The sequence below is a fragment of the Coregonus lavaretus genome (assembly GCF_964263955.1).
Source record: "Coregonus lavaretus genome assembly, chromosome: 19".
In the NCBI taxonomy this organism is placed as follows: domain Eukaryota; kingdom Metazoa; phylum Chordata; class Actinopteri; order Salmoniformes; family Salmonidae; genus Coregonus; species Coregonus lavaretus.
Genome location: NC_140006.1, coordinates 29,960,139 through 29,987,115, shown reverse-complemented (window position 1 = coordinate 29,987,115; position 26,977 = coordinate 29,960,139). Strand labels below are relative to the sequence as shown.

Below are 26,977 nucleotides of genomic sequence, written 5' to 3'. Positions count from 1 at the left end.
ATCAACCGCCTGATCAACTCCATGCGAAGGAGATGTCGCGCTGCATGAGGCAAATGGTGGTCACACCAGATACTGACTGGTTTTCTGATCCACGTCCCTACCTTTAAAAAAAAAGTTATCTGTGACCAACAGATGCATACAGTGAGGGGAAAAAATGTATTTGATCCCCTGCTGATTTTGTACGTTTGCCCACTGACAAAGACATAATGGTAGGTTTATTTGAACAGTGAGAGACAGAATAACAACAAAAAAATCCTGAAAAACGCATGTCAAAAATGTTATAAATTGATTTGCATTTTAATGAGGGAAATAAGTATTTGACCCCTCTGCAAAACATGACTTAGTACTTGGTGGCAAAACCCTTGTTGGCAATCACAGAGATCAGACGTTTCTTGTAGTTGGCCACCAGGTTTGCACACATCTAAGGAGGGATTTTTTTCCACTCCTCTTTGCAGATCTTCTCCAAGTCATTAATAGTTTTGAGGCTGACATTTGGCAACTCGAACCTCCAGCTCCCTCCACAGATTTTCTGGAGACTGGATAGGCCACTCCAGGACCTTAATGTGCTTCTTCTTGAGCCACTCCTTTGTTGCCTTGGCCGTGTGTTTTGGGTCATTGTCATGCTGGAATTACCCATCCATCCACGACCCATTTTCAATGCCCTGGCTGAGGGAAGGAGGTTCTCACCCAAGATTTGACGGTACATGGCCACGTCCATCATCCCTTTGATGCAGTGAAGTTGTCCTGTCCCCTTAGCAGAAAAACACCCCCAAAGCATAATGTTTCCACCTCCATGTTTGACGGTGGGGATGGTGTTCTTGGGGTCATAGGCAGCATTCCTCCTCCTCCAAACACAGCGAGTTGAGTTGATGCCAAAGAGCTTGATTTTGGTCTCATCTGACCACAACACTTTCACCCAGTTCTCCTCTGAATCATTCAGATGTTCATTGGCAAACTTCAGACGGGCCTGTATATGTGCTTTCTTGAGCAGTGGGACCTTGCGGGCGCTGCAGGGTTTCAGTCCTTCACGGCGTAGTGTGTTACCAATTGTTTTCTTGGTGACTATGGTCCCAGCTGCCTTGAGATCATTGACAAGATCCTCCCGTGTAGTTCTGGGCTGATTCCTCACCGTTCTCATGATCATTGCAACTCCACGAGGTGAGATCTTGCATGGAGCCCCAGGCCGAGGGAGATTGACAGTTATTTTGTGTTTCTTCCATTTGCGAATAATCACACCAACTGTGTTCACCTTCTCACCAAGCTGCTTGGCGATGGTCTTGTAGCCCATTCCAGCCTTGTGTAGGTCTACAATCTTCTCCCTGACATCCTTGGAGAGCTCTTTGGTCTTGGCCATGGTGGAGAGTTTGGAATCTGATTGATTGATTGCTTCTGTGGACAGGTGTCTTTTATACAGGTAACAAACTGAGATTAGGAGCACTCCCTTTAAGAGTGTGCTCCTAATCTCAGCTCGTTACCTGTATAAAAGACACCTGGAAGCCAGAAATCTTTCTGATTGAGAGGGGGTCAAATACTTATTTCCCTCATTAAAATGCAAATCAATTTATAACATTTTTGACATGCGTTTTTCTGGATTTTTTTGTTGTTATTCTGTCTCTCACTGTTCAAATAAACCTACCATTAAAATTATAGACTGATCTTTTCTTTGTCAGTGGGCAAACGTACAAAATCAGCAGGGGATCAAATACTTTTTTCCCTCACTGTATCTATATTCTAAGTCATGTGAAATCCATAGATTAGGGCCTAATTTATTTATTTAAATTGACTGATTTCCTTATATGAACTGTAACTCAGTAAAATCTTTTAAATTGTTGCATGTTGCGTTTATATTTTTTGTTCAGTATAGTTGGCTAAAGCACATCTGAACAAGTTTAGTAGTAGTATGATTGCAGTATTTGCTGTATAAGAAGTATTGTAGTATTGTCCTACATTAGTAGGACTGGGAATAGTTTGGAGTGACTGTAGTGACGTTTGGAGTGACTATATTATTTGAGTGACTGCCATACTGCTTTATGATGATGCCTTGCGCTCTGGGCTGGAGCAGTATCTAGCATGTGTAGCTCTATGGCTGGCTGTCTGGCTGGGCTGAATCAGTCTAGCATGTGTAGCTCTATGGCTGGCTGTCTGGCTGGGCTGAATCAGTCTAGCATGTGCAGCTCTATGGTTGTCTCTGCTATGGTGGCGGGTGTTGGGTGGTGCTGCTTCCTCTGCCAAAGCCTTAGCCACGCTATTAATACATGCTACTGAATCACGGGTGTAACACAATCTGCCTGGGGAGGGGGCTGGATTGGGGATAGCTCTGGTCCAGTGCGTTGAGGAAGGCTCAGCATCAGCAAGCCGCACGTAACGCCTTGGACAAGAGCTAGGCTGGGGAAGAGTGGAATCAAGTAAATGCAAATTAGATTCTGCGATTGTTTGCACTTTTCTCTTTATTCTTCCAATTAGTTTTTTAGGTGTTCACTAACCTATTAGATAGAAATATACTGTTGCTACCACACACACACACACTACTGTTGAAGTTGGTGCCTATGTGCCTGGTGTAATGTATGTTGACATTAGGTTGTTTTGTCTGTCTGTGGGTTTTCTACTGTGGGCTTTGACTCTCGTGTCTGGCCAGTCAAGCCTCTACTGAACTACCAGGTTTTAAAGCCTTCTACGTTATTGAAAGGGACAAATACAGATTGTGTATGCTCATGTATTTGAAGTGTCATTCAGACATGATTCAGTATATCACCATGCCCACCTCCACTCAATTCTCTTGCTCCTTCCATCTGGCCATGTATTCTCTTCTCCTCCCTCAGTGGATTTCACATCTCCCTCCCTCCCTCCCTACCTTTCCTCTTAAACAAAATATTTTTTTGTTTAGTTTTGTGGCTTCTTTCTGTTTGCATGATGTGGATCATACTGGATCTGACCTCTGACTGTTTTGTGATGCACTTTGTCATTTGACTTCTGCTCTGTCCTGTTCTTTTGGTTGAGTTTTAATGTCTTCATGCTTCCTCACTGTTCTCCTCCACCACCGTGATCTCAGTCTGAGTGTTGTAGCTAGTAGCCCAGTATTAATCTTTTCTAGAATAGTTTCGTCATTGTATTGTTTGTTGGACTTGTCTCAAAGCTTCCATTCGCAACCAGTGTGAACTGTAGGCTTTTTGTTGCCCACTAAAATGCTAGTGCTAGTAGCATCTAGATAGTGCTGTGTTAGTGGTAATGTAGTGTAACCGACATCCTAGCTCGGACACTAACCCTGGCATGTTGTCATTCTGCAGGGTACTTCAGGACCAGACCCAACTACTGTGTATGTGGACATGAGGGCACTGAGGCACGACAGGTAAGGGCATGCTCCTATCAGAACATCCTTTTGATCATTTGTTGAATAAGTCCATGTTTAACTGTGTTATCATCAATTATTTTAAAACAGCTATAGTAAATCAAGTTGGTGGTGAATTTGTTATAGTATATCATCTGTCAGTGGCCTACATATGATAAATATAAGCTATTCAGAATCAGAAGGATGCCAACAAAATGTTGCTCACAAACCAGAACAATATCTTAGATCATGCTGACATGACATTGAAGACCCATTACCTCTGCAATGGCCATTTACAGTGGAATAGTTTCACTGCATTGTGTGCATAAAAGTTGGAGCCAGACACATTCCTTGTGACACGTGTGTCCCAACGGCTGACTTTAAGATTAGAAAGAGGGCTCGGGGTTAGAACAGTGGGTCTGGGTAGGGTATCACCCTAGAACATCCCACACCCAATCAACAGATCAATAGGCCCCAGCCTGCAGCGGATAGGGATTGAACACTTAATAATAATAATATATATATTTTTTTACATTTATCCTACAGTAAACAAATGAAAATGCTTTTGTTTTATTTGAAATACATTTGTTTTCGCATTCTAATGTTACCTAAGACCAAATTATTTTTGCGATAGCATAAATGAAATGTATTAATTCCACTGCTAGAATATTGCAGTCAGAATGACTGCTCATTAGCTTAAACGGGGGTCCCTCGAGGCCCAGCGGTTATAGTGTTTAAAAAACGTGTGCGCGTGCACACATAAGAGGGCCCATTAAAAAAACGTGCCCCCTTATAGAAATCAAATGCCCGTCCAACTGATTTTGTTCTGGCACCAGCCCTGGCAGGGACACATAACAACATGCTGCACACTGGGCCCCACAGCTCACACGGTGTGATTCTAGACAGTCAATTTAGTCTCCACCACTGTCCTCCCTGGGATGTAGCTATTTAGTCTCCACCACTGTCCTCCCTGGGATGTAGCTATTTAGTCTCCACCACTGTCCTCCCTGGGATGTAGCTATTTAGTCTCCACCACTGTCCTCCCTGGGATGTAGCTATTTAGTCTCCACCACTGTCCTCCCTGGGATGTAGCTATTGTGTTTGTGTTGAAAGTTCAGTATACTGTCATTTGTAGTATAAAGCTGCTGCATTGATGAAACGTGAAATAAAAGGTTTCAGAATGTGATCTATTGAGGAGTGCTCAATAAGGAGAGCAAGCCAGTTGACGTGCTTACTCACAGTGCGTGTCTCAAATGGCTCCCTATTACCATAGGGTTCTAGTCAAAAGTAGGGCACTATATAGGGAATAGGGTGCCATTTGGGACGGTACCACAGTATTGACTCAGCAGCCCAGTAACTCTTCACTTCCTCCCTCACAGGGTTCGTCTGGTAGAGAGAGGGTCTCCACACAGCTTACCACTCATGGAATCTGGAAAGGTGAGTCCCTGCCTGACTTGGTGAATGAATAAACAAATGGTAGTCATTTACATAGACATACTGTACACTGAAGTATTTTTAATCACTGAGACTAAACTGTAGTGTAAACTGTTTGTTAGTGCTGTGCTGTGCTTTATTAGTCTAGTCGTGTAGTTAGTTTCCACAGCAACCCGTCCCTATAATTGAGGAAGTGTAGGTGAGAGTTAAGTGAACTCCGGGCCAGACAGCGCTCTGCTCTGCTGTGCTCTGTTCTGTGTTTCACAGGGACCAGACAGGAGATCAAGATCAGTCTGTCACTCAATAATAAGGCTTTTATTTCTTGCAACATTGTTACACAGTCTGTGGTTGCGTCCCAAATGGCGCTATATAGAATTAGGGTACCATTTGGGCCACATACTAGGAGAGAGAGAGTGGGCCACTTCAGTCCACTCTACTCAGGGCTCGGCGGTAAATCAATTATATAAAGGGCCTCGCTGAAGGGAGAGAGAGAGAGGAGTGGAAAGGAGAGAGGAGTGGAGAGATGAATGCACTAATCGTCTCATCCTTAATGCCATCAGATTCTACCTGGGGTTCGAATTATCATCGCCAACCCGGAGACCAAGGGACCGCTGGGAGACTCGCATCTTGGAGAGGTCGGTTCAGACATAATCACTCTCGCATTAGAATCCATACAAACTACAATACATTAGGCTACAAAACAGTCTATCTCTGTACTTTAAGTGTCATACCTCATTGGATGTGTACTCTCTCATTAGACTAAACTACAATAGTCTCTCTGTGTACTTAAAAAGCCAGTCCACATAACTTCCACACACGTTAATATCTTCGATTTATCCAGTCTAATGCTAAGTTCAGTAAGTGTTGTGTAATTGGTCTAAAAGTACACAGTTGTCGCTGGATTGGTCTGTGGACAGATGCACTACAATAGAAGTCCAGAGCAGAGTTGTGCTGAGTTGATTTGGGTAAAAATAATCCAACTAGACGTGCATTGGATCCCCAGAGGATAGCATGTGAAAGCATTAAAACACTTGTTTCAAAAGTGGTCCTCAATGGAAAAGCAAATAACATCTAATTGCTGTCCTGTCCACAGATCTGGGTGTGCAGTGGACACAATGCCAGCGGCTACTTCACGGTGTATGGAGATGAGGCACTGCAGTCTGATCACTTTAATTCCCGTCTGAGCTTTGGAGACACACAGACAATCTGGACCCGCACCGGCTACTTGGGCTTCCTCAGGAGGACCGAACTGACCGACGCCAGCGGGGGTACGTTAACTGTTCCCTTCACTACCAAATGTACTTATTACTGCATACTTTCACTGTTTTACTGGCGAGGTCAACATACATTGTCAGAAGTTTTTGAAACTGTGTGTGTGTTTGTGAGCGCAGAGCGACACGATGCCCTGTACGTGGTGGGGGCGCTGGATGAGGCTATGGAGCTGAGGGGAATGAGGTACCACCCCATCGACATTGAGACCTCCGTCATCAGGACACACAAGAGCATCACAGAATGGTGAGAACTGTAACTCATTTCATAAGGCTACATACAGTGCATTCGGAAAGTATTCAGACCCCTTCACTTTTTTTCACATTTTCACAACCTTATTCTAAAATTGATTAAATAAATAAAAAATCCTCATCTGTCTACAGTCGTGGTCAAAAGTTTTGAGAATGACACAAATATTAATTTTCTCTAAGTCTGCTGCCTCAGTTTTTATGATGGCAATTTGCATATACTCCAGAATGTTATGAAGAGTGATCAGATGAATTGCAATTAATTGCAAAGTCCCTCTTTGCCATGAAAATGAACATAATCCCAAAAAAACATTTACACTCATTTCACCCCTGCCACAAAAGGACCAGCTGACATCATGTCAGTGATTCTCTCGTTAACACAGGTGAGAGTGTTGACGAGGACAAGGCTGGAGATCACTCTGTCATGCTGATTGAGTTAGAATAACAGACTGGAAGCTTTAAAAGGAGGGTGGTGCTTGAAATCATTGTTCTTCCTCTGTTAACCATGGTTACCTGCAAGGAAATACGTGCCGTCATCATTGCTTTGCACAAAAAAGGGCTTCACAGGCAAGGATATTGCTGCTAGTAAGATTGCACCTAAATCAACCATTTATCGGATAATCAAGAACTTCAAGGAGAGAGATTAAATTGTTGTGAAGATGGCTTCAGGGCGCCCAAGAAAGTCCAGCAAGCGCCAGGACCGTCTCCTAAGGTTGATTCAGCTGATTCAGCTCAGGAATGGCAGCAGGCAGGTGTGAGTGCATCTGCACACACAGTGAGGCGAATACTTTTTGGAGGATGGCCTGGTGTCAAGAAGGGCAGCGAGGAAGCCACTTCTCTCCAGGAAAAACATCAGGGACAGACTGATATTCTGCAAAAGGTACAGGGATTGGACTGCTGAGGACTGGAGTAAAGTCATTTTCTCTGATGAATCCCCTTTCCGATTGTTTGGGGCATCCGGAAAAAAGCTTGTCCAGAGAAGACAAGGTGAGCACTACCATCAGTCCTGTGTCATGCCAACAGTAAAGCATCCTGAGACCATTCATGTGTGGGGTTGCTTCTCAGCCAAGGGAGTGGGCTCACTCACAATTTTGCCTAAGAACACAGTCATGAATAAAGAATGGTACGAACACATCCTCCGAGAGCAACTTCTCCCAACCATCCAAGAACAGTTTGGTGACGAACAATACCTTTTCCAGCATGATGGAGCACCTTGCCATAAGGCAAAAGTGATAACTAAGTGACTCGGGGAACAAAACATCGAAATTTTGGGTGCATGGCCAGGAAACTCCCCAGACCTTAATCCCATTGAGAACTTGTGGTCGATCATCAAGAGGCGGGTGGACAAACAAAAACCCACAAATTCTGACAAACTCTAAGCATTGATTATGCAAGAATGGGCTGCCATCAGTCAGGATGTGGCCCAGAAGTTAATTGACAGCATGCCAGGGCGGATTGCAGAGGTCTTGAAAAAGAAGGGTCAACACTGCAAATATTGACTCTTTGCATAAACATAATGTAATTGTCAATAAAAGCCTTTGCTTGTAATTATACATCAGTATACCATAGTAACATCTGACAAAAATATCTAAAAACATTGAAGCCGCAAACTTTGTGAAGACCAATACTTGTGTCATTCTCAAAACTTTTGACCACGACTGTACACACAATACCCCATAATGACAAAGTGAAAACAGATACCTTATTTACATAAGTGTTCAGACCCTTTGCTATGACACTCGAAATTGAGATCAGGTGCATCCTGTTTCCATTGATCATCCTTGAGATGTTTCTACAACTTGATTGGAGTCCACTTGTGGTAAATTCAATTGATTTGACATGATTTGGAAAGGCACACACCTGTCTATATAAGGTCCCACAGGTGACAGTGCATGCCTTTATGGTAGAGTGGCCAGACGGAAGCCACAACAGAACAACAACCCTAAGCACATAGCCAAGACAACGCAAGAGTGGCTTCGGGACAGGTCTCTGAATGTCCTTGAGTGGCCCAGCCAGAGCCCGGACTTGAACCCAATCCAATATCTCTGGAGAGACCTGAAAATAGCTGTGCAGCAATGATCCCCATCCAACCTGACAGAGCTTGAGAGGATCTGCAGAGAAGAATGGGAGAAACTCCCCAAGTACAGGTGTGCCAAGCTTGTAGCGTCATACCGAAGAAGACTCAAGGCTGAAATCGCTGTTAAAGGTACTTTAACAAAGTACTGAGTTAAAGGGTCTGAATACTTATGTAAATGTGATATTTCCGTTCTGTCCCCTGTAGCTCAGTTGGTAGAGCATGGCGCTTGCAACGCCAGGGTTGTGGGTTCGTTTCCCACGGGGGGCCAGTATGAAAATGTATGCAGTCACTAACTGTAAGTCGCTCTGGATAAGAGCGTCTACTAAAATGACTAAAATGTAAAATAAAATAAATATATATATATGTCTAAAAACCCTGTTTTTGCTTTGTCATTATGGGGTATTGTGTGTAGATTGATGAGGGGGGGGGGGGAAACGATTTAATCCATTTTAGAATAAGGTTGTAACGTAACAAAATGTTTAAAAAGTCAAGGGGTCTGAATACTTTCTGAATGCACTTTAAATAACATTCTGCCTGTGTCCCGTGTTTCTGCACCATGAAAAATAGCTTGAGGATTTCTAGTTCTGGTGGGTGGATGGCGTAGCTCACCACTATGGGCATTCTATCAAAACAAATGTCCTTTCTGTTCAAATATCATGCTGATTTTGTCCAATTTCAAATTGTTAATGTTGACCAATTGAAATGCCCTAGATAAACTAAGTATTGTACTGAATGTGTTTGTTGAAATGCCAGAGTGAGTAGCTAGCTAAGTACTTACAACATGCAAAGTACTTACTCTTACTGTATGTTGTTGTTTCAGTGTGGTGTTGACTAAGTACTTTGTTTCAGTGTGGTGTTGACTAAGTACTTTGTTGTTTCAGTGTGGTGTTGACTAAGTACTGTATATTGTTGTTTCAGTGTGGCATACTAAGTACTTTATGTTGTTTCAGTGTGGTGTTGACTAAGTACTGTATGTTGTTGTTTCATTGTGGTGTTGACTAAGTACTGTATGTTGTTTCAGTGCCTTCTTGACTAAGTACTTTGTTGTTTCAGTGCGGTGTTCACATGGACCAACCTCCTGGTGGTGGTGGTGGAGTTGGATGGTTCGGAGCAGGAGGCCCTGGACCTTGTTCCCCTGGTGACCAACGTGGTTCTTGAGGAACACTACCTGATCGTGGGGGTGGTGGTGGTGGTGGACATTGGGGTCATCCCCATCAACTCTCGGGGAGAGAAGCAGAGAATGCACCTCCGTGACGGCTTCCTGGCCGACCAGCTGGACCCCATATACGTGGCCTATAACATGTAGCCTATAGCCTGCCATCTGTAGACCTGCTAGACCATAGACAAGGCCTTATGGACGGACCGTGCAATGCAGCAGGACCTCTGGTCTCTGAGAGCAGTGAGAGAGATGAGGAGAGGACGTGAGTCCTAGACCCAGGCGCTCGCTGATTTTGTGTGATGTTGTTACTAGTTCAAAAACAAAAGCACCTAAAATTGGCAAGAGCAGGTGACGGGTTAGTGAAGTGTAGGATTAGAATGGGAGGAGCTCCATGTGTAGATGATGAGATAGGAGAGTCCCAGTCTAGTTCAGATTCTTGAGTCCCAGTCTAGTTCAGATTCTTGAGAGTCCCAGTCTAGTTCAGATTCTTGAGAGTCCCAGTCTAGTTCAGATTCTTGAGAGTCCCAGTCTAGTTCAGATTCTTGAGAGTCCCAGTCTAGTTCAGATTCTTGAGAGTCCCAGTCTAGTTCAGATTCTTGAGTCCCAGTCTAGTTCAGATTCTTGAGAGTCCCAGTCTAGTTCAGATTCTTGAGTCCCAGTCTAGTTCAGATTCTTGAGTCCCAGTCTAGTTCAGATTCTTGAGAGTCCCAGTCTAGTTCAGATTCTTGAGAGTCCCAGTCTAGTTCAGATTATTGAGTCCCAGTCTAGTTCAGATTCTTGAGAGTCCCAGTCTAGTTCAGATTCTTGAGAGTCCCAGTCTTGTTAAGATTTTTGCTTTTTTGGTTATTGATTTTGAAGTAAGTGTGTATATATTTTCATGTTGCGTAATGCTGAAGTCGCTTGTTTTTTTAATCTGCCCTCTAAGAGGTTAGGGTATTTTTTAAGAATATTTACAAACTGTGGCAAATGGTATTTTATGTTTACCTTTTTTAATTATATCAATCATTACAAATACAGATATGTTTTGATACAGGACATATCAATGTTGTCCTTGAACTTTACAATATGAAGTACAATATGTTGTTTTATGTTTGTTGGTTCATTTTTTAAACAACATTTTTAATTCTGCGCCAACATTTATTTTTCTGTAACAACTGTCCCGACTACAAGGGGAACCAGTGTGATTATTTCAACTACAGCAATCCTTTACTCTGTTATCATGTTCAATATCATTATACATAAATTAAAGGAAAACACTACGTTATTTCATATCATGTAAGTATGTACAAAACTGATTTAATTTATTTTGTTCTCTTTAGACGTATATGAGAGAAGACATTCAAGAATGTTTTAATCTTGAATATTTGCTAATATAAAAACAAAGCATTGTATTATCTTGAGTGAATACTAGTATCACATCAAGTATATAAAATATAAATATAGATATATATTAATTAAAAAGACCTAGGATTCACCAATGAAAACATTTCAAATGCAGTTCTTCTCACTTGCATGGTGTCTGGTGTGTAGACAGAGCTGAAGTTGTTGCATTGTTTGAAGGACATAAAGGGGATGAATATAAGGATTCAGACTGTCCTCAATAACTGCACACAGACAAAGAAGAGCTCTGAAAGGATCAAAAGCAATTTTGGAGAAATTATGTGTGTGTGAGGAGGATGATGGACTAAAACCTCTGGTGGGAATGATGATGAAGATGTCTGTGCTGACGTGTCACACTTGTAACTGAAACAACAGGTTGTAGATGGTCACCAGAATTGTAAATAGAAAGTTTAGTCCTTCATATTTTTGCATTGAGAGATCAATCAGGGCTCCTATATTGATGTCACAGAGGAAAAATTATGAAAAAGTTCAAGAAAAAATATAACACTTTTACAGAAACCCTTTAAAGCAGGGCTGCCCAACCCTCTTCCTGGAGATCTACTGTCCTGTAGGTTCAGTCCAACCCTAATTTAGCATATCTGATTCAGCTAGTTAGGGTCTTGTTGAGCAGCTAATAAGTAGAATCAGGTGTGTTAAATTAGGGTTGGACTGAAAATCCACAGGATGGTAGATCTCCAGGAAGAGGGTTGGGCAGCCCTGCTTTAAAGGAATAAATATTGGAGCAACTGTCAAGGTGGAAGAACAGCTTTGGGGGAGCGTGAAACCTTAAATCTGTGGGGAATCATACATGATTTGAGGTTAATGTTCAAGGCTAAGAATGTTTTAGTTAAAAACGTTAGAATCATTAAAAGCACTTTCTACAGAGCATTTTTTTATTGGCAAGAATGACCCTGACATGTTTTTAAAGATTTAAAAATGTCTTAACTGAGTTGGCAAAAGTCTATCAATTAAATCAATATTTCAATGATTTTGACTATAAAATGAAATTTGTTTGTTTATTTTTGCAGCAGTACATGTTGTTTCACAGAGGTTGCATCTCAATGTAATTTTATCGTATGCTCAAGCATATTTGATATCTGTTGCATACACTGAGTATACAAAACATTAATAAAACCTGCTCTTTCCATGGCAGACTGACCAGGTGAAAGCTATGATCCCTTGTTGATGTCACTTGTTAAATCCACTTCAGTGTAGATGAAGGGGAGAAGACCGGTTAAAGAAGGATTTTTAAGCCTTGAGACAATTGAACATTGATTGTGTATGTGTGGAATTCAGTTGGTGAATGTGCAAGACAAAAAAATGTGCCTTTAAGCATTGGCGTCAACATGGGTCAGCATCCCTGTGGAACGCTTTCGACACCTTGTAGAGTCCACGCGCCGACGAATTAGGAAGGTGTTCCTAATGTTTGGTATACTCAGTGCAAATTTGAGATTTTGGTTTTGTTAACTTTATGTTCATACACACATTACGTAGCAAGTCACACATTACCCATCGTGGCACACATCTTCCACGTTGTGCATTATTGACAATCCCGTTTATACCACAGCTATAATTTTACTCATTTGCAGGTAAAAATGTATTCAACCACTGAAGTAGCTAGCAAGATTACCAGATAGCTACAGTAGTTGCTTTGGTAAGCAAACAAACATACTTTACTAGTTTAGCTAACCAAACCATCAGTCCTAGCTTACTATTATTAAAATCGATTTCAACAATGGCAATGTTTTCAATTCGACTTTTGCTTTCAAAAGCTGCTCAAACATAGACGAATGAACTTCATAGCCATTGGATTATACTGTACGCTGTCTAATCCTGGACGCTGATTGGTTAAAACCGCATTCCAGCCGGTGTCTATTCCACAAATTCCCATTTAAAATGACGTTGAAATGCTTATTTACTCTGTTTCATCTCACTACAACCACTGTTTCATCAGCCCAGCCAGACAATTTATAAACTTTATCTCCACAGTAAAAAGCATGTAGACATTATCTACCATTTCTTTTAGACTAGCAATTGGTTTTCAATAGCGGAGATTTGTATAAACCTTGCTGTCTGTCTCTCTGACATTTCAAAATTGCTTCAATATCTTCAGCTGTCCCATAGTATTGCACATGTGGAGTCGGGACGAGACAGACAGACAGGCAGGCAGCTTTTCTCAGCCAGTCAAAATCATGAATCAGCATAATTTTTATGGATATATACAAATCAATGTAAATATAAAACAAAACGAAATGCAGCTAGTTTGCAGTCTTTCAAGCTTCAGTTTGAAGTGATTGTGTTAGCTGTGTTGTTGGCTAGCTCCTCTGAACAGCAGTGTCCTGACGAGAGAGCACATTTTCTATGTACCAGGTGGAATTACGCATCATTAGCTCATTGTTATGGATGTATCCAAATAAACGTCACCAGAAAACAGTTTATGCAAATGTACTACTTTGCTGTTATTCTGGCTGCACTGTTTGACGTTACTGTGTTAGCCAAAGTTGGCTAGTTAGCAAGCAAGGGATAAGAACTTTGCCAGCCATCGTGGCAACGGCACATTTAGAACGAAGGACTGGGTCGCGTCCATAGATTTAGAACAAAAAGACTGAACGACTGGGTCGCGTCTCTGGCAACCGAACCGATAGAATGAATGACCAGCTGGCTTGGGTAGCAACCCTAGATTTGTGCCGGAACTATATCTCGTGGAAGTATGAAATGTAATGGTATGAATATATTCATCAAAATAACGTTAATGAAAATATATCAATCATTATTTGAATATGTTAGTAACCCGTTGTATGAAAGTGATAATGTTTGGAGGATATATTGGCACGGTTTTCCGGCCAATGTCAATACATCCTCCAAACAACGGCTTCTCGGGAATTATCACTTAAATAATGCACGCTCTAGAATGCCCTTCAAGCCAATCAGAAACGAGTATTCAACAACACCATGCTATAAACAGGTAGAGAATGAGTAAATCAATCAATCAGGTTGCTCTATTACAAATTATGACTTTTAAAAAGCTATGTAGAATCAAGAATGATTGAAGCTAAATAACATAGTCAGCCTTTGTTTCATCAGAGCAGTCTGTGCACATCTGAACTTCATTCTGTTTTGCCACTTTTGTGATGATTAAGATGTGTAGTATATTTTGATTTTGAAAGGCTTATCTCATCAAAGTCAATGCATTTTAATTAACAAACATTACAGTGAACATGTACAGGGTACAGTTTGGAAATTTACAAAGTAACAGATGAGTGTGTGCTTTGCTCAGATACACTTTTAAACGGGTTATTGTATCTGTTAATTGAAAAATTATAATTGTTCCATCCTATACTCATCACAGTGCTGTAAATCTACTTGTCTCAAATCCATCTGGTACACTGCTGATATTCGGTGGCTTTCATTAAAGAGGTATAGATCTGAGCCATTCTTGTTATGAAAGATGGACACAGGTCTACCCATATGAACATTGGTAACACTTTACTTGACACCCAGCGTCATAACACGTTATGACACAATCATAACCATGTCATATCCTGTTATAATATGTTCATAACACTGTCATGACACATATTTTAGAGCTGTTGTGACATATTGTGTTATTTTATGGCTGGTTATGACACCTACATAAGAGTGTAAAAACTCAAAAACCTATAGTACCACGGTAGTTATTTTACGGCTGGTTATGACACCTACATGAGTGTCAAAACTCACCACAAAAGGCAAAAGATTCCATTACACCATAGCTTACGTGTCAACAGTATGATTGTTATTTTTATTTATTGACCATGTTAAATTGTCATTGTAATTGCACCTACCCCAATGCTCTGTTGCTGTTGACTGGGAGGAATGCAGGAGCAGATTTCAGGAACAGGACAAGACACCCTCCTTTTGACTGATATAAGGGCATGTACGTGATAGGCCTATCTGTCTTATATGATGGTCATAATGCTTCTTGACAGTGTCATAAAGTGTATTTTCTTAGTCCAAGTTAAATGACACAGGATGGTCATAATGCTTCATGAAAGTTATTTAAAATATGGAGAAAAAAAAACTGTAAATAATTCATTCCAACAAAGAATTTAAGAAACAAACTTTCAAACAAAAGGAAACTTGGCAGGGAAAAATATATTTGAATGCATTTGGGTTTTTACTATTTGCATTGACCCTCTTGCACAGGCTCGATGTACAATCATTGGACTCTAACCACACTGACACTCCAACACACACACACACATTCACATACGCTGCTGCTACTCTGTTTATTATCTATGCATAGTCTCTTTACCCCTAACTACATGTACGTATTACCTTGACTAACCCGTACGTACCCCTGGACATTGACTTGGTACCCGTTGTATATAGCCTGGTTATTGTTTTTTGTTGTTGTGTTACTATTTTTCCTTTAGTTTATTTAACAAACCTTTCTTACTTTTTTTAAACTCTGCGTTGTTGCTTAAGGGCTCGTAAGTAAGCATTTCATGGTAAGGTCTACCTACACCTGTTGTATTCGGTGCATGTGACCAAAACAGTTTGATTTGAATATTCTTTGTGGAGATCGCATTCATGGTAAACACTGCAATCGTCTCAATTGGAAATTGCCTTTAAAAGCCGCATTACCTATATAACCCATGATTGGCTTTTATCCTGTCCTAATTGTGTATGGTGCAGGTGTGTTTTGAACTTCTGTTTTGTACAAATATTGGTTATTTGAATGTGCAGTGTAGTGCTAGGGCAAAAGTCAAAATGTGCACCCAGGTGGGGCCCCAGGACCAAGTTTAGGAAACCCTGGCTTAGGAGAGTGGAAAACTGATGATGCATGCGTAGGTTCATTCAAGTGCAATAAAATCTTTAAACGGGGTTAAAGTGAAACAAATGGCTAATTTGAATCAACATCATCTCCTTGGCGAAAGCTCTTTCATTTATCTTCCCCAACATTGGCTCCATGTAAGTAATGTTTTTCACACACCCTTTCACAACCATTACTTTAGTGTTAACACTACCTGCCTTAGTCAAGAATAGGGTGGGGATTCAATCCGATCACCTTTTTTCGGTTATCCACATCTCAAATTGAGTTTATTTTTATTGCACACAGTGAACATTGTTCTACTGATCAAAAAAGTACTTTCTCACAGTTCCAGAAAAATATATTACCCTGTAAACGTTCTGATATTTCCCAGGTTTCATTGAGTATATTGGCTGAGTCCCAAAATGCACTACTTTTGACCAGGGCCCAAATTTAATTAGTTAACCCCCGATGGACATAAAAAAGAATACTCAACAACTACAGGAACTTGTTGATACATTTATTTCTCCATGTTAGCACATAGAATATATGTATATACATATTGCTAGCTAAAGCGTAAAACAAAATGCCGGGAGTATAGAAAATGTTAAACCACTATTAATAGTGTGCATATGGTCAGGGGAAAAGTTGACCCGGTCAAAGACAATCTTATAGATGTAGTCATGGGTGAGACAGTAAACTTTACTTTTCTCACCAGAAAAGTCAGTATTTAATCAATTAAATGGTGAGAAAATTAGCTAGACTGCAATTTCAGAGGAAAGGGAAATATCATTGTCATATTGCATCATTTTCAGGAAGTACAACGGTCTTTTAACATGAAAAAAGGACTGTAATACACACATCTTACTCATGCAAGTTACCAGAAATACTTTACACAAACTGGAATGACATCAAAATATTTCCACATAGGGAAAATATCACAAATGATCATCATACATGGATGGACAAATATAAAATACATACTGTAGTAGAAGTAAGCCGATACAATTCTCAGATCAGATTTAACCCCTTATGTAACAACACTTTCCAAAGTGCAGACAAAGAAGTGTTCATAACAATGAGGACCAAACGTGTATGTTTTTAAGAGCAGTGGTTGAGGTCTGGATAGTCAGTCACCTCAGTAATAGATAGACAGTTGACCATATATGAGGGGACAACTGCAGGGTTCTGCCGGTTTTCAAGGTAACATACACTACTAAAATGTTTCACCGGTAGTGTAGCTATAAATAGCTTAATTCCCAATTACATTAGTCCTCTCTCGTAGCCTTACAAATAGAGGACAGACGAGTTAACTATAGCCTGCAGCGCGCCAGTGGGGAACTAGAGTTGCAAACCTAAGTCATGTAAATAACTTCCATTAGAATGTACCATCAGTGTGTGTAGTTTATAATCTCATGAGAATTACATGGTGTAAGAGAACAAGTTTATTTACATGTAGTGCGACCATGACAAACAGAATATGATTTTGTTAAGAACGCCATGAGAGATTGAGAGACAAAGAGAGATTCTGGCATTTGTGCAGGGCATGCATGATTCTGTTCATGGTCTGCTGAGGGAGTGCATCAGGATTAAACTGAGAACATAATTAAAACGTGGCAAATCAAACAGTTTGTTAATTACTTCTAAACATTACGCTGCTTCTCTGATTGTAAAATAACAAGAATATGGGTTAAGGAAAGAGAAATTCATTGTTAAAAAGAAATCATATATTGTGTTAGTTCTGAAAAGTGATGCACTTGTCAGAGCTAACGGAAGAGAGAGTTGCCATCATTGAAAACCGAGCGTCCAAAACTAGGCAATAAAATGAATGAATGCAGGTGATGATATTTCCTCTGTTCAGTCGGCTCTTCATAACTAAGGAAACAGTCACATGGACTTCCAATAATGTCTGACTTCCCAAGTAGCCTCTTGGTTAGTACTTCTGTTCAAAATAAAATTGGCAATTACATTACCCTTTAATAAATGATCCAAGACAAGTCAAGCAAAGGATAACATTGCACACCATTCAGACTCCATTCAGTAAGAGAAAAATAAAAACGACTAAAAGATAAGCCTGATCATTCATATTTGCATATATTTTACATTGGTCCATCCGTATTCATTGTCTATGGGAAACCAAAATACTCTGCAAGCCTTTTTTCTAGTAATACAAATGTGAAACTATCAACATGCACATCTCTTTACTCAGAATATGAGGATAGGATGGTGTTGAAAAAACAAACTAACCACCAACTACAACATAAGCAGTGAAGAGTCTCATAACTAGTCACCGAGTATTCTAAAAGCGTACTTACAGTGAACATCACAATAACCATGACACTGACGCCAACCAAAAAACTAAAACGAGGGGGGAAAAACAGCACTCACAGTTTCTCTGTCAAGATAAGGTTCAACAAATGTTGTTTTTGGCAATATTACAAGCATTTGGGTTATGAAAAGAAATTAAATGTGCAAACTGTCAAATTATGAAGGAACCTCTCTAAGATCCAGCTCAGTAAAGATTGCTATATATTCCCCCAAGAAATGTTTGACTTTTTCTTTGATTCATAAAAATTACAATATATTCAAAAAGTCAACCCAAAATGTGCATAACAAATGGAAGATTTGTCAGCATCTTTATAGCCGACTTTATAACCCTGTTCCCAATGATGTTTAAGTGACTTGAAGATGATAGATGTATGTAAAAACAATAAAAAGGTGCTATTCACCAAGTTATTTTCATGATAAAAATCACACTAAATGTTTATGGATCGTCTACATTTACCTTTTTTGCTGTTTTTTTTCTCCTCATGTTTTTCAGCATTTTAAAAATATTTTCTGTATGAAAGCAGAGTTTATTCAATGTTGCAATAGTACTTACGGTTTAAAATCGACTGTAATATTCATTGTTAAACATTTACAGTAAGAAAAGTGAATAAAAAAATTCAGGTAATAAAATGTATTCAGTTAATGCTCATCGGTTATTACACACTTAAATAACACATTCTCCAACATAGGTCAAATTAGCACAATAAAAGAAACTAAATCATACCATGCTATGCATTCGAGCCATGGTCTTGATTCTGAAAAAAACTAAAATCAATACACTGGGTATATTAAATAATAAAGTAATGAAATAAAGAGACCATTTTCAGACATTGCGCAAAGATTCGGTCCACAAAGTGTTCAGGAAGGCAGGTAGGGGCGTGGTTGGGTGAGTGACAGTGGGGAGAGCCAATGGGAAGGCGTTCTGGGGTAGGGGGCGGGGTTGTTCATCTCTTCCTACGGCAGGTGCGTTTGTGGTCGGCGTGCCAGTGCTCCTGTTGACACTTGATGGAGCAGTAGGAGGTGTTCCAGCAGCAGTGGTACATGGCTTCCTCCTCACAGTTATAACACTGGAAGATTAACGCGCACACACACACACGGTCAGACTCAGAACTGACATGGTCCCTCCTTAGGCTTGGATTTTACTATGAGAATTTGTGAATACCACTATAACAATAACTAATTTGCTGTATATCATATTCAATTGATAAAATTGATACATTCTATTTGACTATGTTTAGTACTATTCTAATTATGTACTTTTGGTTATGGAGTTAAGAATCCGAAAAGGTCAAGGATGTGCTTAGCTAGGTAGTGGGGTGTGGGGCAAATCTTAGCTAGGTAGTGGGGTGTGGGGCAAATCTTAGCTAGGTAGTGGGGTGTGGGACAAATCTTAGCTAGGTAGTGGGGTGTGGGGCAAATCTTAGCTAGGTAGTGGGGTGTGGGGCAAATCTTAGCTAGGTAGTGGGGTGTGGGGCAAATCTTAGCTAGGTAGTGGGGTGTGGGGACAAATCTTAGCTAGGTAGTGGGGTGTGGGGACAAATCTTAGCTAGGTAGTGGGGTGTGGGGACAAATCTTAGCTAGGTAGTGGGGTGTGGGGACAAATCTTAGCTAGGTAGTGGGGTGTGGGGACAAATCTTAGCTAGGTAGTGGGGTGTGGGGCAAATCTTAGCTAGGTAGTGGGGTGTGGGGACAAATCTTAGCTAGGTAGTGGGGTGTGGGGCAAATCTTAGCTAGGTAGTGGGGTGTGGGACAAATCTTAGCTAGGTAGTGGGGTGTGGGGACAAATCTTAGCTAGGTAGTGGGGTGTGGGGCAAATCTTAGCTAGGTAGTGGGGTTCTTTGCCCTGCCCTGAATATAGCTAACACAATGAAATAACTTTGTCCAAATATATTATGGATTTAGCCCCTCAAGTCTCAATGAGTGAGACACTGGTGTTAACAGATTGAGCTGTGTGTGGTAGAGAACGAGGGAAAGAGAAGGGTCTCACTCACCCACTGCTTCTTCTTGGTGGTGGAGAGTAGCTGTTTGTGCTGGGCCACCATCTTCTTCACCTCCTCCACCAGCTCCTCCTTACACTTCTCCTTCACCGTCTTACACTTTCTCTCCATCTCAGCCTGGGCCCCCGACACCGCCTTGCTCACCGCCTGCCTCTTCTCCTCCTCCATCTCAGAACGCAACTGTAGACACACACACCACAGAGAATGACCTCTCAGCTCAGGAGCATATTCGGAACTTACTGTAGGTGCTTTTGGATCAGGGGTTATAACTCTCATTTTAGTGCAGGTTAAAACGTTGATACATGTTTTACCTGGTTTCGTATTCTTGAAGAATAATTCAATAAAAGCTTTTCTCACGTGTCAGTATCCATGTTCCCCCGTCTCTCCTGGTACACCCCCAGCTGCACTCAGACCCCTCTCCGTCTCAATCCCCCAGTCACTCACCTTCTCCAGGGCCTCTCGGACCACGCGCTCCGTCTCCCTCTTGTTGTCGGCCTTCATCATGTCCTTGACGTCGTTGAAGATCTTGGTGTACTTCTCGTGGCACATGTTCTGGCAGGCTCCGTCGGAGGTGGTCTGGGTGCTGCGGTGCAGGGTGCGTGGCGAGGCGGCCGAGGCCTTCTTGGTCTGCGTGGAGACAGACAGCTTCTCTGGCTGGTGGGGCGTCGTCACGGGGATCTCCTGGCTGCTGCTCACAGCCTCCATCTCAGGCTCCGGGTCCTGGGGGAGAGAGGGGACGGGGATGGGGTGAGATAGAGAAATGGACACACACACAGACACTAACACAAACACACACAGTACCCCCCCCACCCACAGTAAAAATCTCACAATAAAACCCACACTATAGCAACACACTGGCTGAGGTGACCACACAACAGGATACTTACACAATTAGGATACTTACACTGGCTTCCTCTTTGGGATCAGGAGCTTGACCGCGACGGCTCTTCTTTGCTTTAGGCTCCTGACTGTCTGTCTGTCGGTCTCGGTCTGCCTGTCTGTCTGCTTTCTGCTGTGGAGAAATTACAGAACTGCATATTTTACAGAATTACAGAACTAACATATTTCTAACACCTCTGTTAGATACACTGTTTCTGTCACCATGGCAACGATCAGAGCTAGAGCCACGACAAAACAGATGGTGTAGGGATATGAAAGTTTGTGTTGGTCCTCACATTCTCAATCATTAAAATTCATAAAAATACAGGCCCTGTAATATCAATCAGCCACCAGGTGGAGCCCTTACCTGCTAAACACACATACCAGAGTAGCTGTTAGTGAGCTGTGGGCCTATATGCAAAATTGCATTTTTGTGTGTGTGAGAGGCAATTGCAGCACAGCATACGTACATGTTTGACCTGCTCGTTGTTGTTGCTGGTGGAGGAGATGGAGGACTCTGCCTCTTCCGGCCGTTCTGTCAGCCTCTCCTCTCCGTCTCCTCTCCTCTCCTCCAGCCTCTCCACCATTTTGGTCTTCCAGAAGCGGCCCTCCCTCTGGAAACGCTGGGACAGCTCCAGCTCATCACAGGCCTTCTTCCAGCCCGTGCTGCGCTTCACCTGCAGCTGCTGCACCGACACCTTGATGTCCTGGATGTTGTCTGCCGGGATCCACGCTCTGGGGACGAGGAGAGGGGTTGGGGGGGGAGACAACAGTCAGAGCAGCCAGGGCCTCCCTCATAGCTCCATAGCCAGGGGATATTACAGCTACAGATTCTGGATAAGAAGCGCAAGATGATCGGCTTTGTTTCTGTAAACAGCTCAGTGTCCAGTGTGATGGCTGACCTCTGGTGCTGGTGGCCAAAGAAGCGGACGTCCACCTGATTGTCCTCTCTCTGCAGGATCTTGGCCGGCCAGTAGCCAAAGCCCTTCATCTTAGCCCACACCACCTCGTGATTAGGAGTCTGCAACAACAAGCACAAGCAAAGATAATACACACATACAATTCAATCAACTTTATTTGTCCCCTTAGATGCAAATACGGTTTCATACTCACACAGGGGTAGCAGAACCAGTTGTCAGGTCGAGCGTTGGACAGGTAGAAACAGTTCTTACATAGCATCAACTCGTTTAACTGGGGAGAGAGAGAGTAGAGAGGAGAGAGAGAGTAGAGAGTAGAGAGTAGAGAGTAGAGAGGAGAGAGGAGAGATGAGAGTCGAGAGGAGAGAGTAGAGAGAGAGTAGAGTAGAGAGTAGAGAGGAGAGAGGAGAGATGAGAGTCGAGAGGAGAGAGTAGAGAGAGAGAGAGAGTAGAGAGGAGAGGAGAGTCGAGAGGAGAGAGAGTAGAGAGGAGAGAGAGTAGAGAGGAGGAGAGAGTGTAAATGAAGAAGAGAGATAACAGCTTCTGTGCCACTCAGACACAATCTTTCATTTAAAGACCCTTGCTCCCTTCGGTCTCAACGTAGACTTTGATTTGAAGCCATTCTTGTGATTATTGTGATTTTGCTATTCATTGTAAATGTTTGTGGGCCTATGTAGCCAAGTTGTATCTATGATCGTATGCTATCCATGTTTTTTGTATCTTCTGTTTATCTGTGAATTAACCAATGCTATTAGGCCACACCCGGCCATGATTACAGACACCTGCGTGTGTCCTTTGACACTATATAAACTAGTAACCCGCAGTGTTTGTCATTATACCCTGATGAAGACAGCTTGTCTGTCGAAACGTTGGTTATTAGGATATTAAATTATTGCATCTGAGCTGCTAGAGTGCGGCTTTCCTTTTCTTTTTCAAGTGTTCTACTCCGTTAGCCAGCACCTCGCCTAAATAGATGTGCGTTTCTTTCTCCTCTATATTACTCAGACACAACCACCTAGAACACTGCAATACAAATCTGTCATGTTGTGTGCAGAAAATGATATCTAGTGCAGAATTTCTTTTAAACTGTTTACCTCATGGCACGTGTCGCTGTAGAGCAACCGTGCTATTTCAGCCTGGTCACTATGCACTGCAACAAAAACAGGTTTTGTTAACGTTGGGAAAATAACATTCAAGTACATTTAAAATATTTTGTTTGAATGAACATGCCATCAGAAGAACGGCATTTCAACTACATGAAGAGAGCCTTGGTTGTCCTTGTTTTTTTGGTGAACAACCAATAACACGTCAGACTGTCTTACTAACATGACATTTCTGCAACAACTATACAGTGAGGGAAAAAAGTATTTGATCCCCTGCTGATTTTGTACGTTTGCCCACTGACAAAGACATGATCAGTCTATAATTGTAATGGTAGGTTTATTTGAACAGTGAGAGACAGAATAACAACAAAAAAATCCAGAAAAACGCATGTCAAAAATGTTATAAATTGATTTGCATTTTAATGAGGGAAAAATAAGTATTTGACCCCTCTGCAAAACATGACTTAGTACTTGGTGGCAAAACCCTTGTTGGCAATCACAGAGGTCAGACGTTTCTTGTAGTTGGCCACCAGGTTTGCACACATCTAAGGAGGGATTTTTTTCCACTCCTCTTTGCAGATCTTCTCCAAGTCATTAATGTTTCGAGGCTGACGTTTGGCAACTCAAACCTTCAGCTCCCTCCACATATTTTCTATGGGATTAAGGTCTGGAGACTGGCTAGGCCACTCCAGGACCTTAATGTGCTTCTTCTTGAGCCACTCCTTTGTTGCCTTGGCCGTGTGTTTTGGGTCATTGTCATGCTGGAATACCCATCCATGACCCATTTTCAATGCCCTGGCTGAGGGAAGGAGGTTCTCACCCAAGATTTGACGGTACATGGCCACGTCCATCGTCCCTTTGATGCGGTGAAGTTGTCCTGTCCCCTTAGCAGAAAAATACCCCCAAAGCATAATGTTTCCACCTCCATGTTTGACGGTGGGGATGGTGTTCTTGGGGTCATAGGCAGCATTCCTCCTCCTCCAAACACGGCAAGTTGAGTTGATGCCAAAGAGCTTGATTTTGGTTTCATCTGACCACAACACTTTCACCCAGTTCTCCTCTGAATCATTCAGATGTTCATTGGCAAACTTCAGACGGCCCTGTATATGTGCTTTCTTGAGCAGGGGGACCTTGCGGGCACTGCAGGATTTCAGTCCTTCACGGCGTAGTGTGTTACCAATTGTTTTCTTGGTGACTATGGTCCCAGCTGCCTTGAGATCATTGACAAGATCCTCCCGTGTAGTTCTGGGCTGATTCCTCACCGTTCTCATGATCATTGCAACTCCACGAGGTGAGATCTTGCATGGAGCCCCAGGCCGAGGGAGATTGACAATTATTTTGTGTTTCTTCCATTTGCGAATAAATCGCACCAACTGTTGTCACCTTCTCACCAAGCTGCTTGGCGATGGTATTGTAGCCCATTCCAGCCTTGTGTAGGTCTACAATCTTGTCCCTGACATCCTTGGAGAGCTCTTTGGTCTTGGCCATGGTGGAGAGTTTGGAATCTGATTGATTGATTGCTTCTGTGGACAGGTGTCTTTTATACAGGTAACAAGCTGAGATTAGGAGCACTCCCTTTAAGAGTGTGCTCCTAATCTCAGTTTATTACCTGTATAAAAGACACCTGGGAGCCAGAAACCTTTCTGATTGAGAGGGGGTCAAATACTTATTTCCCTCATTAAAATGCAAATCAATTTATAACATTTTTGACATACGTTTTTCTGGATTTCTTTGTTGTTATTCTGTCTCTCACTGTTCAAATAAACCTACCATTAAAATTATAGACTGATCATTTCTTTGTCAGTGGGCAAACGTACAAAATCAGCAGGGGATCAAATACTTTATTCCCTCACTGTAGGTGTTATGTTCACAGCTGCAATTAATAATAGGAGGGAAATCTGATAGCAATATGCTTTTCATGAATGTGTCCCAAATGGCACCTTATTCCCTATATAGTGCACTACTTTTGACTAGAGCCCTGTGGTGCACTATAAAGGGAATAGGGTGCCATTTGGAAAGCAGCCCATGATAACAGAGTGGTTGTGAACGCCCTCCCACCTCCAAACAAAATGGCGGTATTGTGCACGATCAGCTGGGCGTCTGCCTTGAACTCGTCGAAGCTCTTGTATTTCCCCTCGGTGAGGTTCTGCAAAAGAGAGAGAGCAAGCGAGAGAGCACAAAGAGGCCTATTCACACTGTGCAGGGCAGAGTGGGCTGTGGTGTGGTTGCAGTACCATAAGAGATCAGAGGGCAGTGCACCACACATCCAGAGACAGACCCAAGTGCTGTTTTCCAGAAGCCTGGATCGTATTCACTAGGCACCAAACAGAGTGAAACAGGGAGGGACTAAGCTGAACTTGTCTAATAAGAAACACAATTTTTTGTTTTCTGTTGCAAAACGTTTTGCTACATTGTGCACTAATGAATACATCCCTGGGCCAGTGGCAGGGAGAGCTATGCTGTTTTCTAGCCTATTTTGCAGGCAGGATTTGGCTGGCGGGATGCACCAGTGATCACAGTGCAGAGGAGACCTCACTGACCCCCTCGCTGTGAGGAGAGGCAATCTGATAGCCTGTAGCCTCGGCTACACAATCACAGCTTTATACTGGGGCTACATCTGACATGCCCTTACACAGACCCTCACCAAACATGGGCCAAATAGCACCCTATTCCCTATATACAGTGCATTCGGAAAGTATTCAGACCTCTTGACTTTTGCCACATTTTGTTACATTACAGCCTTATTCTAAAATGGATTAAATTAATTTCTCATCAATCTACACACAATACCCCATAATGACAAAGCGAAAACAGGTTTCAAAATAAACATTTACATATGTATTCAGACCCTTTGCTATGAGACTCGAAATTGAGCTCAGTTGCATCCTGTTTCCATTGATCATCCTTGAGATGTTTCTACAACTTGATTGGAGTCCACCTGTGGTAAATTCTATTGATTGGACATGATTTGGAAAGGCACACACCTGTCTATATAAGGTCCCACAGTTGACAGTGCATGTCAGAGCAAACACCAAGCCATGAGGTCAAAGGAATTGCCTGTAGAGCTCCGAGACAGGATTGTGTCGAGGCACAGATCTGGGGAAGGGTACCAAAAAATTAAAGCTGAATTGAAGGTCCCCAAGAACACAGTGGCCTCCATAATTTTTAAATGGAAGAAGTTTGGAACCACCAAGACTCTTCCTAGAGCTGGCCGCCTGGCCAAACTGAGCAATCGGGGGAGAAGGGCCTTGGTTTAGGACGTGACCAAAAACCCGATGGTCACTCTGACAGAGCTCCAGAGTTCCTCTGTGGAGATGGGAGAACCTTCCAGAAGGACAACCATCTCTGCAGCACTCCACCAATCAGGCCTTTATGGTAAAGTGGCCAGACGGAAGCCACTCCTCAGTAAAAGGCACATGACAGCCCGCTTGGAGTTTGCCAAAAGGCACCTAAAGGACTCTCAGACCATGAGAAACAAGATTCTCTGGTCTGATGAAACCAAGATTGAACTCTTTGACCTGAATGCCAAGCGTCACATCTGGAGGAAACCAGGCACCGCTCATCACCTGGCCAATACCATCCCTATGGTGAAGCATGGTGGTGGCAGCATCATGCTGTGGGGATGTTTTTCAGCGGCAGTGACTGGGAGACTAGTCAGGATCGAGGGAAAGATGAACGGAGCAAAGCACAGAGAGATCCTTGATGAAAACCTGCTCCACAGCTTTAAGGACCTCAGACTGGGGCGAAGGTTCACCATCCAACAGGACAACGCAGGAGTGACTTCGGGACAGGTCTCTGAATGTCCTTGAGTGGCCCAGCCAGAGCCTGGACGTGAAACCGATCGAACATCTCTGGAGAGACCTGAAAATAGCTGTGCAGTTACGCTCCCCATCCAACCTGACAGAGCTTGAGAGGATCTGCAGAGAAGAATGGGAGAAACTCCCCAAATACAGGTGTGCCAAGCTTGTAGCGTCATACCCAAGAAGACTCGAGGCTGTAATCACTGCCAAAGGTGCTTCATCAAAGTACTGAGTAAAGGGTCTGAATACTTATGTAAATGTGATATTTC

The 26,977-nt window shown here is 42.3% G+C and overlaps 1 protein-coding gene and 1 pseudogene across 4 annotated transcripts in view; one reads left to right on the top strand and one right to left on the bottom strand.

The window, feature by feature from the left end:
• The window catches only part of LOC311146262 (disco-interacting protein 2 homolog C-like), a 202,480-nt pseudogene extending 192,821 nt beyond the window's left edge, over positions 1 to 9,659 (top strand). The window contains exons 26-31 of the transcript in view: positions 3,285 to 3,346; positions 4,705 to 4,762; positions 5,320 to 5,394; positions 5,853 to 6,027; positions 6,151 to 6,274; positions 9,407 to 9,659. The product of the transcript in view is annotated as a disco-interacting protein 2 homolog C-like (transcript). The remainder of the gene's footprint in view (positions 1 to 3,284; positions 3,347 to 4,704; positions 4,763 to 5,319; positions 5,395 to 5,852; positions 6,028 to 6,150; positions 6,275 to 9,406) is intronic.
• A 6,531-nt stretch (positions 9,660 to 16,190) lies between these two features.
• The window catches only part of LOC311146388 (zinc finger MYND domain-containing protein 11-like), a 34,738-nt gene continuing 23,951 nt past the window's right edge, over positions 16,191 to 26,977 (bottom strand). For 2 of the 3 annotated variants that reach the window (XM_084182885.1, XM_084182887.1), the window contains 9 exons: positions 24,967 to 25,054; positions 22,900 to 22,955; positions 22,002 to 22,079; positions 21,791 to 21,909; positions 21,359 to 21,623; positions 20,914 to 21,021; positions 20,454 to 20,729; positions 20,004 to 20,189; positions 16,191 to 19,079 (listed from right to left, as the gene is read on the bottom strand). In XM_084182885.1, the coding sequence (XP_084039011.1) occupies positions 18,957 to 19,079; positions 20,004 to 20,189; positions 20,454 to 20,729; positions 20,914 to 21,021; positions 21,359 to 21,623; positions 21,791 to 21,909; positions 22,002 to 22,079; positions 22,900 to 22,955; positions 24,967 to 25,054 (1,299 nt within the window). In that variant the 3' untranslated portion in view covers positions 16,191 to 18,956. The remainder of the gene's footprint in view (positions 19,080 to 20,003; positions 20,190 to 20,453; positions 20,730 to 20,913; positions 21,022 to 21,358; positions 21,624 to 21,790; positions 21,910 to 22,001; positions 22,080 to 22,899; positions 22,956 to 24,966; positions 25,055 to 26,977) is intronic. The other variant, XM_084182886.1, reaches the window with a different exon arrangement.